Source organism: Enhydra lutris, unplaced genomic scaffold (genome assembly GCF_002288905.1).
Source record: "Enhydra lutris kenyoni isolate GAN:26980312 unplaced genomic scaffold, ASM228890v2 scaffoldscaffold46, whole genome shotgun sequence".
Taxonomy (NCBI): domain Eukaryota; kingdom Metazoa; phylum Chordata; class Mammalia; order Carnivora; family Mustelidae; genus Enhydra; species Enhydra lutris.
Window position 1 is genome coordinate 15,502,420 of NW_019154130.1, and position 14,802 is coordinate 15,517,221.

General features: G+C 49.2%; 1 protein-coding gene across 2 annotated transcripts; it reads right to left on the reverse strand.

Moving 5' to 3' along the window:
* Positions 1–307: 307 nt before the first annotated feature.
* On the reverse strand, positions 308–14,369 carry LOC111156444 (2'-5'-oligoadenylate synthetase like). Of its 2 annotated transcripts, XM_022517355.1 has the most exons (6): positions 13,897–14,369; positions 10,064–10,346; positions 8,784–8,959; positions 5,512–5,753; positions 2,932–3,079; positions 308–1,335 (listed from the first exon to the last, which is right to left on the reverse strand). In XM_022517355.1, the coding sequence occupies exons 1-6, from the start codon at positions 14,092–14,094 to the stop codon at positions 835–837; spliced, it is 1,548 nt and encodes a 515-aa protein (XP_022373063.1). In that variant the 5' UTR covers positions 14,095–14,369; the 3' UTR covers positions 308–834. The 2 variants fall into 2 exon arrangements, with proteins under 2 accessions (XP_022373063.1, XP_022373065.1); XM_022517357.1 differs by lacking the exons at positions 2,932–3,079; positions 5,512–5,753 and having other exon boundaries at positions 369–1,335; positions 13,897–14,094.
* Positions 14,370–14,802: the final 433 nt, after the last annotated feature.

Genomic DNA, 14,802 nt, shown 5'->3' on the forward strand with positions numbered 1-14,802 from the left:
GGGCAAAGGCGAGGGGGGAAATGAAACTTTTTATTGGGTGATTGGAGTAACCTGATCACATGAAGTCCTCTGATGATAGAGATACTGTTCTTTTCCAAAAGCCTTTGGACTATTACATACCATTTTTGTGTGTGCATCAGGAGTTGAGAGAATTGTTTTACACTTCATCATACTCGCTGTCCCAGACGTTGCTTCCCTCCTCAGTTTCCCAGCAATCCTCACCTCCCAGAGTTAGGAGGCTCAAATGATTCAGCAAGAATCACCAGGATAGCATTAGCATGTGTGGAAAGAGATGAACATCCAAAAGAGAATAAACAAAGGTTATTTATTCCCAGCTTCCTATTACAAGGGAGCCAGCCACTGTTCCCTGCAAATTGGCAGAGACTGCAAGACAGAGAAAGCTTTATAGTGGAAAAAAAAGAAAGTTTCTCTTCACTTCCTGATTGAAGCTGTTGGCATGGGGAAGCAGTAGGTGGCTAACTAGAAGCAGGCTGTCCTCTGTGATTGGTTAGGGAACTTATTTGCCTTTTTCTGGTTGGCTCTATGTTGGAAGTGCAGTGGAATTAGGCAGTTAGTGACCAAGTCCTGATGACTGGGGGTAGATTGTTGCGAAGGTGGTGGTTTGGCTTCCTGGGCTGGGGACTGCAGAGGTTGTGTGGGTCAGAATCCTATCGTCATATGTGGTCTGGCCATTGTCCATTGTATACCAAGTGTCTCACATCCCTCCTCATTCCCCCACTTGCAGGGCTATGCTAACTATTTACAAAGCTGGTGAAGACATGGCACCTCCCCAGGTGAGAGCCGGAGGAAGTGGCTGATATTCTGAGTCCCGGATTAGCAGGGCGGAAATGGAAAGCTTTTAGCTTTCTTCTTGGAGAGGATAAGGGTGTCACCATCCTGGATCCCATAGCTGCACAAAGACGACCAATCCTGCAGGACTTGACCTTGGAACTGCAACTGCTGCTTTTTTCTGGGCAGCCCCTGCTGGTCTTCAATCTGGTGCTTCAGGCCTAGGATGAAGCTTTTGGGGTCAATGCCATAGGCATGGCTCCCCCCATCGGGATTCTTCACAAATACCTGGATCTCGTGGGAGGTGGTCTCCACCAGACAGAGGCGAATGTTGGAGAAGATGCTGTAATAGGCCAAGGAGCACTGGCTATTGAGGAGCTGTCGCTTGCCACCAGGCTCCTGGAAGGACAGAGACTTCAGGGCCAAGGACCCCTGGCTCTTCCAGATCTTCTCTTGGATCTTCTTTATGGGCTCATAAGGGTTCACCGTAAGAATCAAATCTGAGTAACCCCACTGTCCCACTGTCACGTGGATGTCTCGTGTCCTCTGGAAAGGAGAGAAGAGGGAGAGGGGGGTCAATTCCACGCTCCTCTGCCTGACATGCAGAAGTTCCCCTTACCTGTCCCTAAGTTTCCAACAGCAGCAGCAGTAGCAACACACTTGGGCTGTGCCAACCACCTTCTAGGCCCTGTGCTGGGCGCCCGTATTCTTCTGAATGCATTTTACTCTCACAGTGATAAGGGAAATCTGTGTTCTAACATGGCCAACCAATCCAGCAGGAGATCCCAGTCCCAACCCCAGGGCCATTCCGGGTTTTCCCCCTGCCTCCACTGGCAGTGGCTGTAAGAGTGGCACAAAGTGCCCCCTTTGTGCTCCAGGCTCAGACCTTGAGAGATTACTCTCCTCTGAGCCCACCGGCATTAAATAAACCTTGGATCCTCCAAGGTCTCCGAGTGCCACTGGGTTCTTTGGCCAGGATCCAGTCCGGGTCCCGTACAACAGCAGCCTCATGAGGTTGGTTCCTATCATCCCCTTGCACAGATGAGGAAACTGTGGTTGAGCAGGATTAAGTGACTTGGCGACCATCACAGAGGTAGTGAGGAGCATAGCAGGTATTTGAACCAAGGTCAGACTCCAAAGTCTGTTCTTCACCACCACCGGAGGTCATGCTCCAGGTTCTGGGAGTCCTGGGTGGCTGGAGAACAGCACCTGGCTGGCGCTGGGTAGGGCTGGACCTCTAGCTGATCTTTTCAAGAAGGAATATAGGCCCAGAATCCCCACGTCCTCTGATTTTCAAGATTAAGCATCTTTGCAAAATGGTTTTTATACTCAGGAAAAATTCAGAGGCATATATATTTCAGTCTGTCTGTGGGCCTCACTTGGCTGGTGGCCCCCACAAAGACCTGGGCATAAATCCTGGCTCTGCTCCAAGCAGTGTGATGTTGGTTAATTCACTTAACCTCTCTGAGTCTCAGTTTCTTCATCTGTAAAATGGGGATAACAATGTTCGAGATAGTGATAATAATATTTGACCTCTCTATTTGACAGACTTGTCCCAGGACAAGTGCTTGGCAAGTTATTAAGTACAAGAGGAATAGAATCAAAGTGATTATTATGATCTTTGCCTGTACAGCAGGTTTGCTACTGCATAATAATATTACTTGGCATTTTTTGTTCCCCGAGTAACTTCCCTCGTAGTTCTTTTCTTTCCAGCAGTTTTGTGCAAGGTTGTTTTCATGGGCTTGCTTCCCACCCAAATCCAGTGAGTTCTTTGAGAGTAGGAGCCATGTTTGATTTCTACCCCACTGTTGTCCCCACCAGCCCCAAGTGCTGGCACGAAACAGCTGCTGAATTCACTCGCGTGGCCTCAATTCCTGCCCACAGTGATCGGGAGCATGACAGCTCTCTTTTCCGGTTATGGCGAAGAGAAAGAAAAAGAGAACATGGATTTAAAGGAAGCAATCTGAGGCTCAGCGGGTTGAAAAATGTTCCCAACTTCACAGAGCTGCCGGGTGCCAGGCCTGTCTAGTTCTAAAGCCTTGTTGGTGCCATCAACACAGAAGGTAAGTAAATAAGTAAATTCTCTGCAGTTACCTCCTTCTGAGCTTCAAACCCCTGACAGCCCCACAGAAGAGCCATTACCTTCACATTCCAGCTGGGGACTGGGTTCTCCTTGTTGTCATAGCAACAGTTCTGTTTCAGGCACTGGGAGGCCCTCTCAGCGACTATGTCCCATCTGTATCCTTCTGCCACATTGTGGGTGGGGTCGGCTGGATCCAGGATGATGGGCCTGCAGCACAGGGAGAGGGTTCCCAGGCTCTTTCTGGTCTGCAGGCCAGAAAGAAGCCTGTTCAAGGAATCATCTAATCAAAACCACTGAGCATGCGCTGGGTGTGGAGCCCGGGGGGGCCATCGGTCCCGGAGGGTCCAGGAACATTGCTGGAGAGGAACAGAGCGGGGTTGATTATATTTCCAAGAAGTCCTTTTTGGGGTGTGGAGTGTTGAGATCCCCAAAGGCATGCTGTAGCAAGAACAGAGGCCTGCTCGGGCAGGTGGGCCTCTTAAGATCAGAGCTTTTGTTTTGCTGAGCAAGCTTACTACGTAGGTAAGTTTGAGGCTAGGGCTGCTGAATTGCTTTGGATAATAGAAACACCGTTAGCACTAACCACTGAGAGTTACTGAGGCACTGGGTCAAGCCCTATGGGAATTAACCTATTTTAATCCTTATAACAGCTCTAGGAGGGAAAGACTATTAGACTATTGGTTTCTTTCTTTCTCTCTTTTTTTCCCTTAAGATTTATTTACTTAAGAGAGAGAGAGAGCACGCAAAATGCATGAGCCGGGGGAGGGGCAGAGGGAGAGGAAGACAAGCAGACTCCGGCTGAGTGGGGAGGCCTGGTGTGGGGCTCCATCACAGGACCTTGACATCATGACCTGAGCTGAAATCAAGAGTCGGCTTCTTACCTAATTGAGCCCCCCCGGGGTGCCCCGGGGAGAGACTATTTTATTGCTGTTATATATCCTCATTTCACAGATGAGAAAACTGAGGCACAGACTTCTCTAAGTTCTTACTGTCAGCAGATGGGTGTTCCTATCCCTTTGCTCTGGTTCAACAGAGAAGAGGTTGGGCTGCCCCCAAGCATCTCTCTTCTGTATAAATGGTGAATGAATACTTAGTGAATATTGGCTCAAAGAGGGTCTAACAGTCTCATTAGGTTGCTTGGGGTGAGCACATGGGTCAGATGCCAAGCCCATGATTAAGTTCTGGCTCTTGCCCTCCAGGAGCTTTTGGCTTAGGAGGGAGCTGTGACTTCATCTATGACAGAATGTGACAGTGTGCTATGGGAGGGTGCTGGACACCACAGGCTCTATGCTTGCTACCCCCAACATCCCTGCACCCCAAAACAGCCCTGCCTGAACTAGGGAGAAGTGCCAGGCTTCCCTACAGGGTAAGATCTCCTGACCCAAAGTGACCCACCAGGTGACCTGACAGGTAGAGTTTGGGCCCAATGAATAGACTGGTTCCTTCTGGGGTTTGGACCAAGGATAAGGGAGGTCCCTCATCACATGGAAGTAAGAGGGGAGTAGGGCAGGTGTGGGGAAAGAAGCAGAGGCCGTCAGAGGAAGAGATGGCATGTGGACCATGAGAGGGAGTGGCAGAGAAAGAGGGTGTCTGTAGGTTTGCCTCAGGTCCTGATGGTTTCCTAACCTCAAATTTCTGGGCATCCTTAGAATGAATCCTCTTTTCATCAGGAGACTGGGTTTTACTTCCTTGTTTAAAAAAAAAAAAAAAGAGACCCAACATTCACATAAAGGACAATAAACATTCTTGGGATATTGCTCGCACTGACCTAGAGCTTCTAATATAAAGAGTTGTCTCAGGCTGGGTTTCTCCAAAAGCAGATCCCAGGAGAAGGATGTGAGTGCCAATGGTTGATTCGGAAGGACAGGCCAGGAAGCCCCAGTCAGGGAGTGGGAGAGTGATACAAGAAGGGAAGGATACCGATGAAGGGTTTGTCTTGAGGTGATTCCCACTGTGGGCAACTGGAGGTTAGTCCCAGCGCAGGGACTCTGGGAAACAATGTAGCACACGTGACCCTAAGAGAGTCCTTCCATCTGGGATGGGAGGGAGCTGGGGTGTTTATCCACCAGCCTCCACTGGCCACTGGGGGAGGCTGAAAGCCCCAGGCAAAGGCTGGAGGCTGAGCCAGCCTTCACATAAACGGTGACAATCCCGGGGTTGGGGATGGGTGCTGGTGCTTCGTAGAGCTACATACGCCATGAGAGTGAACACCTCTCTGGCATCTACCGTAGACCAGACCGCATGGGCCCTTTAGGTATTTCCCCAACCCTTACAATAGCCTGCATTGTAGATGCCACTTACTCCTGCTTTACAGAGGAGGAGCTGAGGCTCACAGCGGTGAGAAAAAGCCAGAACTGGGATGAAACCCGGCTGTCCGGCTGTCCGTGATTCTTTCCACATTTCCATGCCATTGCTAGAATGCCCCGAAATGGTCTTTTGTAAGCAAGAGATCTAAATAGGGTGGGGTTCCTTGAGGCACAAGGAGAAGGCTTACAGCCCCTCTGGCATTTTGAAAGGTTTGAGATGTCAGTGTGATTTTAGTGCTTGATAAAGCAGCCCTCCCATTCAATGCGACACTGCCTTTGCCTCTCTTCTTTCTGTTCTCTGTGAGGTGTGGCAGACACGTAGGGGCCCAGTACCTGTCTCTTTTGAGCTGTTTTCTGACAAAATCCTTGATGACTGGGTTCTGGAATGTGTAGTACTTGGTCCAGTAGATGCAGAGGAACTTAAACTCCCGGAGCAGTTCCATCACTGAGGTGAAGCCTTCATCCAGTCTGAAATTCTCATTTTCCTGAGTACCCATCTCCCAGGCGTAGATGGTCAGCAGCTCGAGGGCATAGTCAGGGGGCAGCGCGGCCCTGGGGCACTTGGCTTTCACGTACTGTTGAAAGAGACAGGAGAGACCCCAAGATCTTGTGTCAGGATTGCTCTAGATGGACCAAAAACTGGCAACTCCAACTTCTTGTCTCAGCTCTGCCACCTACTGGCTGTGTAATCTTGGCCAGTCGCTTTCCCACTCTGGCCCTAAATGGTTTCCCTGTTTCAGAATTAAGGGGCTCAGTTGGTCCAGTGGATTTCAAACTATTCCTTTTTTTTTTTTTTTTTTAAGATTTTAGTTTTGGGGCACCGGGGTGGCTCAGTGGGTTAGAGCCTCTGTCTTCAGCTCAGGTATGATCCCAGGATGCTGGGATGGACCCCCACATCAGGCTCTCTGCTCAGCAGGGAGCCTGTGTCCCCCTCTCTCTCTGCCTGTCTCTCTGCCTACTTGTGATCTCTGTCTGTCAAATAGATAAATAAAGCCTTAAAAAAATTTTTAGTTTTAAGCAATCTCTGCACCCAATGTAGGGCTCCAAGCCTCAACTCCGAGATCAAGAATTGTATATGACACTGACTGAGCCAGCCAGTGGACTGGAATGGACTTAGGAAGAGGTGTCCCAAAGAGTGAATGTGTTGGGCTCTAGATCCGAGCCTAAGCAACTCCATTTCTATCTATTTTACTGTACTAGGCTTCTTCTGAAAGATTTCCTTTAAAGAAAAGTCTTCTTTGCTGATAGAAAAAGAGGGGTGGGAATGTAAGATTTTATAGGCGAGATAAACACGACATCAGGCGAGGTAGGCAAAAGGCAAGATTTATTAAAGGCACTCTCTGGCGAAGTTTCAGGGCTCAGGAGAAGGGGAGCCAGGAAAGTCGTGCCGGGAGGAGGTGGGCACCCTTGGGCGAGGTTCCATGACTCCGGAAAGGGGAGTCGGAGAAGTCGCACTGGGACGGAGTCGGTGGGGGTCTTTTATCGGGCCAAGGCAGGGCATGGGCTCACATCCATGTATGGTAAGGTATTTGGTGATCAGAGGGTATGGGGTGGGGGGTCCTGATACTTCTGTTTCCTGCATAGGTATCGGGTTATCTATGGAGACATGACCTGGGCATACATCCTTTTGGCGGGAGAGTCAAGGGTTGAGGAAGGTTGGGGAGGGGGCTGGAAGATGGCGGCCCAGGTGGTCATTTCTATTGTTCCTCCTGCTTTCCTAGAGCCACCGACCCAACAGGGAAGTTTCTACAGAACTTGGCAATAGCCGAGATTCTGTGGGGGAACACAGAAGGCTCTAGGAAGCATTTCTCTCTTCTCCATTGTATAGTACCTATGCTGTTTGGATGGGATTGCCACTCCCCTCAATGCCAGGGTGAATCCTGTTACGAGCTGATAATTGTCCGTACTGTTTAAGTCAGTTTTTTTTTTTTTAAGATTTTATTTATTTGACAGATCACAAGTAGGCAGAGAGGCAGGCAGAGAGAGAGGGGGAAGCAGGCTCCCTGCTAAGCAGAGAGCCCAATACGGGGCTCGATCCTAGGACCCTGAGATCATGACCTGAGCCGAAGGCAGAGGCTTAACCCACTGAGCCACCCAGGTGCCCCTGTTTAAGTCAGTTTAAGTTGGTTTTTCTCTTACTTGCAAAAGAAAGCATCTTTCCTGATACCAGTCACTTCCTGTCTAAAGAATCTTTCTAGGGGCGTCTGTGTAGGTCATTCGGTTCAGTGGCCGACTCTTGATTTTGGCTCAGGTTGTTACCTCAGGGTCCTGAGGCTGAGCTCCACAGGGCGCTCTGCACTCAGCAGGGAGTCTGTTTGAGATTCTTTCCCTCTGCACTCCCCCCACCACCAGGTGCATGTACTCTCTCTCTCTCTTTCTCTCAAATAAATAAACAAATCTTTTTAAAAAAAGAGAGAGAAATCATATGCGATCAAATCCTTGTTTTAAGGAGGAGGCACGAACAAAAACAGAAGGGAGGCGTCTAGAAGCAAAGCTGATATACTGTCCTGTGGACATTACCAGAAAAAGGGCATATCATATGTAAGAAGAAAGCACTTTGCATTCTTAGACAGCAAGCAAATGAATCATTCTGCAGAGTTCTAGTTCTCCAAAGCCACAAAACCTTGCGTTTCCTGTAAGTGACTGACTAACCACCAAACCAGCTTTGTTCTTGGCTTTGGGCATTCTGATGACGGAAGATGTACCACAACCTTGGTTGACTTGATAATCGTGTAAGAAGAAAATGGCTGTTTCCCTCCACCCCCCACCCCCACCCCCAATAAACAGAGTAACTGTAAACTTACTAACCTTGGAAATTTTCTGATTCTGTTTTTTAAAGATATATTTATTTATTTTAGAGAGACAGAAAGCGAGTGAGTGGGGGGAGGAGCAGAGGGAGAGCCTGAGAGAGAAAATCCTCAAGCAGACTCCCCACTGAGTGTGGGGCTCTATGTGGGGTTTGACCCCAGGACCCTGAATGATTGGGTTACCCAGGGGTGTGTGTATGTGTGTGTGTGTGTTTGCGTGTGTGTATTTTAATATATATATATAAAGCATCTTTCTTCCCCCCTTTCTAACTTTGGGTTTGTTTCTGAGTCTTTCTTTCATAAGTTTAGTTGACTTTGTTCATGGAGATATTTTGAAATGTACCTGGTACCATGCAAGCCATCATCTGTGAAATCTAAAAATTGGCTGTTGCAGATATATTCACTCAGTAATGACCATGACAGGAACATGGGTATTTGTGGGGGAAACTGGTGTGGGTACAATTAACAGAAACTTTCCTTCTGTTAATCCTTAACTAGCTGAGATTAACTAACATCTGGAGAACTCAATGTAGTCAGTGCTAGCCAGTATCGACTGAAACTGGGGTGTCACAAACACTTGTGTCCTGGAAAATATTGTATATCCCTTGCTTTTCTCTTTCCTTCTGTTCCTCCTCCTCCTCCTCCTCCACCTTCATCACTATTTCAACTTACAGTTTAAAAGATTAGCATTTCCCCCCCTTCCCCACTACCACCCCCATCTTGATGCAGGCCCCGCCTCCTCTTCCCCGCCCTCTACAGGCTCCCTCTATCGTGCCCCCATCCTGGCAGCCCCCTCACCTGCAGGTACCAGTGCTTTATTAGCCGGACGAGGCTCTTCAGCTTGGTTGGCTGATATTTCACAAAGTTTCTCTGCAGCTCGCTGAAGGATGGGGAGAAATATCCAGGGTAACCCTGGGCCTCAATCAGACTCACATAGACCTCAGGATGTGGCTGAGTGTTGGAAACAGAAGGCCCTGGGGTGAGAGGGAGCAAAGGTAGAGAGCCGGGATTTAGGAAACCCCAGGTCGTTAAGTGGGGAGGAGGGGGCGGAGCCTGCTAATTTCACTGGACTGTCTCCCCAGGGAAACCGGACTCCTCACGGCCTAAGAGAATCAAGGTTTGCCTTGCTTGATTGTCCTTCTGGAGAACCAAAAGTGGGCTTGCCATTCTTCAGGCCACTCAAAGACTGTTATTCTCTCTCGAGGTTCCCAACCCCCCAGGTCCCCTTGATGTCTGCTTGGGATTTCTTTCTCAGTGACTGATTCCAACCTCCTGACACCAGAAGCAAGAACCCGGGTCAGATAAGAGAGCAGGCGGCCTCAAGGGCATTTGCAGAAGGGTGTGCTGCCGCGGCAGCCATCACTAATGCATCCCGGCACTCTTGTTCTTGCCCAGGTGGGACCCCGTTTCTGACACCGTCCCTACAAGGTGGATCCTAGCAGCCACCCATCTGGATGAAACCTGATTCACCTGGGGTTGTAGCTGATACTGTTTACTCCAAACCCCAGGACTCTTTACCTGAGGACAAACTCAGACAAGGGCGATGGTAAGTTGGGGAATAAACATCCCAGGCTGTATTTGATTGAGGGGTACTCAGTGCTGTCCCCTAGAGTTCTTCAGGGGCACGAAGCCAGAGGCTCGTGTTGGTGACTTTGTGATGCTTCCTCCCTTCCCTATCCCTTTTCCCTACTTCCCTCTCAGCATTTCCCAGGACTGCTTATCCTCACATCTTTGTCTTAGGGTCTGCTTCTGGAAAAGCCCAAACAAGGACAAGCCCTGGCACCTGTGATAAATGCTACAGGAGGACCCCAGTTTCTGCTTCTAACACCTTCCCCTCTGCCGCTCTCATCTCCTCTTGCAATCATGTATTTATCCACATGATTCTTTGATAATTGTTTCCCAAGTTGATCTACACAATGGCCCGAGTTGGGCCAGCCCCAACTGAGCCCCCAGCTCAGGATGTAGGTTGAACAGATGAATGCAGGTGTCTGCAGGTGGCCGTGAATGAGAGGTATGAGAGTTCAGGTCTCCCTGAGATGGCAGGTGTGTGCATCTGATGGGCTTCCCCTCCCCCTTACCCAGGGCCCTGTAGGCAGGCACGATGGTGACAGTGATGGGCTCTGCTGTCCCCCTGGTCTCGATGGTGAAGACAAGAGCATCGGGTTCTCCCTGGGTGATTTCCACGTCCTTGAGCCCAAGGGCGAGCAGATCCTGGCAACACAACAGCTTCTTCCATATCAGACTCAGAATGGCTTGGTGGTGCTTGGCCTCTTGCTGGAAGCTGTGGAAACAGCTCAGGAACACCACCAGTTCTACCTCCAAGTTGTTCCTGACTGCTGTGCCATTCCCGAAGGAGCCTACCTGTGGAACACAGAACCCCGTCACCTACCACTGCCTGTGCCAGGCAGTCCCTGGTGCTCCTTACGTGAATTATCCCATATCCGAGGCTCCCCACAGCCCAGAAGGGTGGGCGGGTGGAACCAACATCCCCTCTTACAGGCGAGGAAACTGAGATTTCAAAGAAGTCACTCGCTCAGGGTCACACACAGTACACAGCAGGGCCTGGGTTTGAACCCAGGCAGCCTGACTCCAGAGCCCAGACATTGTTTTGCTGCTGAGATGGGGTGTTCTAAGCTGCAGAGTGGTGCCTCCTCCAAGAGACCACTGAGGCCTACTCCCCAGGGTATTCTAAGCATTTGGGCATCTGAGCCTTTCATGACATTAAAAAGTTGGGAGCAGGATTGCCTGGTGGGTAAGAGCCAAGGGGCAGCCTGACTTTGACCTTGACTCCTGCACTTGTTTTTCATCTCTGGTCCATAAATGTGAACCCTAATTCCTCGTCTGCAAAATGAGAGTAACCGTGGAACATGAGTCATTGGGTTCCTGGGAGGATTAGATAAGAGAAGGTGTGCAAGGGGCTTGCCATGGGACCGGCATGCAGGAAGTCAGCCGTATAGCTCTCATTCTCTTCTTTGTCTCGTTGACTCAGATCATCCCTTCTCTGCCTGGGATTCAGTTTCCCCATCTGGATGGAAGGAGCCTGAGCCGGATGATTTGGAAGCAGTCTATTTGATGTTCTGAGAATCTAGACCCTCTCTCCAGCCCCTCCTGCCTCTGATATACAAAGTCCTACAAATATCTGGCCTCCTGTCTTTCTCACCCAGGCTGGGAGAGCCCTCAGACCTCAGGGTGGTTACCTCTTCTGGCAAGTGGAATCATGACAGATTGATTATAATGCAACTGTCATGGGTTGAACCTTCACAGTGTCTGGCACTATGGAAGGTCCTTTATGCTCATGGTATCTTTTATTTAATCTTTTTTTTATTTTATTTTTTTTAATTTTTTTTTAAAGATTTTATTTATTTATTTGTCAGAGAGAGAGAGAGAGAGTGAGCACAGGCAGACAGAGTGGCAGGCAGAGGCAGAGGGAGAAGCAGGCTCCCCACAGAACAAGGAGCCCGATGTGGGACTCGATCCCAGGACGCTGGGATCATGACCTGAGCCGAAGGCAGCTGCTTAACCAACTGAGCCACCCAGGCGTCCCACTTTTATTTAATCTTAACACCCGCTGACTGGGGTGGGGACTAGTCACCACAGTAATTGTCCCCAGTGTACAGATGAGAAAGCTGAGACAGTGGATTCATGGCCAGGAGTCATAGTCATGGTCAGTTAAAGGGTCAGAGGACAAGGTGTTCTGACAAGGTGTTCTACTTCTTTCTTCCCTGTGCCCCAAGTCTCTGAGCCAGGCCCTAGTTCTGAGGAGAAGTCTGCCATCTTTTCTTCCTCCTTTTTTTTTTTTTTTTCATTCTCTTTCTGCACCTTCATTGAGATCCAACATTTCTGCCCCATTTGGCAGGGCTGGGGATGGAACTCTGTGTGCGGATGAAGGGCACATTCCCTTGAAAGCTATGCCCAGACTTCCTGCCTTTTGCAATGAAGACCCAGGCGGAGACTAAAGGACATTCTTGAACAAGCTTCATGACTTACTCCAGTCCAAGTCTTCTTAAACCCAACTCATTCAAGCATTCATTCATGTGAACCAACCAAGCTCCAGATTTTTGTGGGGGTGGGAAGAGGGTTTAGAACATGAATAAAGCATTATTTCTCCTCTACTATTGCTTTGGGGTATCTCTCTTATTTTATGGTTTCGGTGGGAGGGGGAAGTGGCTCTGGTCTCCAGGGAGAATTTGAGGGCTGGGTAAATTCCACTTCATGTCATCAAAACTCATTCAGTTGGTAGCATCCTCTGGTCTCCAGACTAACCCCCTTTCATCCACTTCACCCTCAGGATTGTCAGGGTGGGGCAGGCTGGGGGGGGGTCTGCCTGACTCAGAGCAAGAATTTATAATGGTGCTTTTGTTTTGGTGCATTTGCCATGTGCTAATCTCTTAGTTTACATTGACGAGGCTTTTGCTGGACAAGGAGGAAACTGATGATGATGATGATGAGACAGAAGGTATGAGAGATAAGAGGAGTCTAAGAAGGAAAGGAAAGGAAGCCAAGAGTCAAATCGTGGTCTGTCTAAATCCTGTGGCCTCAGCCTCTAGGTGCTGGAGGTGGGTGTAAGGAAGGGCTGGGGACTCGAGATTCTAAATCCTCCTCTGAGGTGAGAACTAGTGCCCTAGGCTGGGAGTCAGGCACCCTAATTCTAGTCCTGCCTTTGTCACTAGCACACTGTGTGAACCTGAGACATCTCTGAGACATCTCTCACCATCTCTGTACTTCAGTTTCCTTAATGTTTAAACAAAGTGTTGGCCGAGACTGATTTTCCAGGGCCTTTCCAGCTTTGACTCCCTTGAATTTTGATTCTAGCTAGGACAAGAAGCAGCTGAAGGAAGGGCATGGGGGGAAAAAATCAGTGGGGTTGGCCTAGAGCACCGGCTGTGGAATAGATAGATCCTGGTTCAAATCCCAGCTCCCCCATGAGCTGTGTGACCTTGGACAAGTCACCTTACCTCACTGAGCTTCCACTAAAGAAAACTTCTAATCAAAAACTTACAATAGAAAAGTAGGAAGAGACTCCAATGAGCACTCACATATCCAGTCAATTAGTTCCAGCAAGTCTAAACTCCTTGCCACATTTGCTGCATCAAAACCTTGTTAGAGCAATTACAAATACTGAGGAACTTTGTCTCTGAATACTTTAGCATTTTAAAAAAAGATTTTATTTATTCATTTGAGTGAGAGAGAGAGAGAGAGAGCACAAGCAAGGGTAGAGGCAGAAGCAGATTCTCCACTGGCAGGGAGCTCGATGGAGGGCTCAAATCCCAGGACCCCGAGATCATAACCTGAGCTTTTAAAGGCAGATGGCTTTAAAGCTTTTAAAGGCTAAGATGGCTTAACCATCTTAGCCACCCAGGCACTCCTGCTTTAGCATTTGTATCCAACTAAAGAGAACACTTCCTCCTGGCCCATAACCACAAAAGGATTATACCTAAACAATCAACAATGCCCTCTATTATCTAATATCCAGGCCATATTAAAATTTCCCTACTTGTCCCCAAACTGTATTTTATGGATAGTCTACTCACACCAAGATCCAATCAGAGACCTTGCATTGCATTTAGTCATTATGAATCTTAAGGGTCCGAACCTCCATTTTGCTCATCTGTAAAATGGGAAAAGAATCGTGCATATCTCAAAGGGTGCATGAATTAGAGCTCGTGTATTGTAAGGGGTTAGGCTAGTGCATCCCAGAAAAGTGAACTATTGTCATGAGTTTCCTTACCAGACTTGTTCTGCTCAAGACAGAAGCAGGGTAGGGTGCAGGCAGCTCAGTGGGGTGCCCTGACATGTCAGCAGCATGGGCTAAGGATAATGAGGCAAGAGGCTCCCAGCATCCTCTGGGATGAGGACCCTCATGCTGCCTTTGCCCGGCCCTGGCTTTATGGATGGAGGGGACCAATCTCACCTTGAGCACCTTGAGCACCTGCACCTTCTCATCCAGTCCGCAGTCCCCCTCAAAGTGCTCTTCTCTCAGAAATTGTTGCACGGTCTGCACAGCCTCCAGAACCTCCATTTTCTGCTCCCGGTAGGGCTGCAGCCATTGAGCCACAAAGGAGTCCAGCCTGGAGGCAGGGGTGGCATACAGCTCCCTGGTCAGTGCCATCTCTGAGCCAGAGGACCACCGCTGCACAGATATATAGCCACACAGTTATCCGGCTCCCTGCACGCCCACTTCTTTAAGGGGGCTCCTCCTCAGTTGACTGCCAGCACCCTGGGGGGTAGAGGGGCCAGAGTGGAGAGGAAACCAGGAGGTGACTGGGCTGACCTGGATTCCTCTTCTTGGAGACCCTTTGCCACAGCAGGGGCCCTCCCGCTGGGAGTTCTGGGGCCACCTTAACAAGCTTGACTTCCAGCCCAATCTTTTTTGCTATCAGTTTCGATTCTCAGCTGCTTTGGTTTCCCTTTGATGACATTTGGAAACTGAAATCAGCTGAGTTTAGCCCTGGAGGAGCCAATGCTCCCAGTAGGTCAGAGTGGGATGCTCTCTATCAGTCCAGTTACCCCACACTGTCATATGAACCTGAGGCTCAGAAAGATGGGGACTTGCTCATGGTTGGTCAGGGTGAGCTGGGGGAAGCCCAAAGGTCCAGAGTCTGGCACAACAGACTTTCAGTTCTGGTCTGCCCTTTGCCACACTCTTTACTTCTCTGACCCTCCCATAACTGACCCATAAAAATGGGGTTAGTAATCATACCCTCCCCCATAGGTTGTTGTCCAGATTAAGTGTGAGAACACTGAGCACAGAAAACGCTCAGTAAATGCAAATATTATTATTCACTCATGAAGTACCTGTTGAGCACCTGCTAGCTGC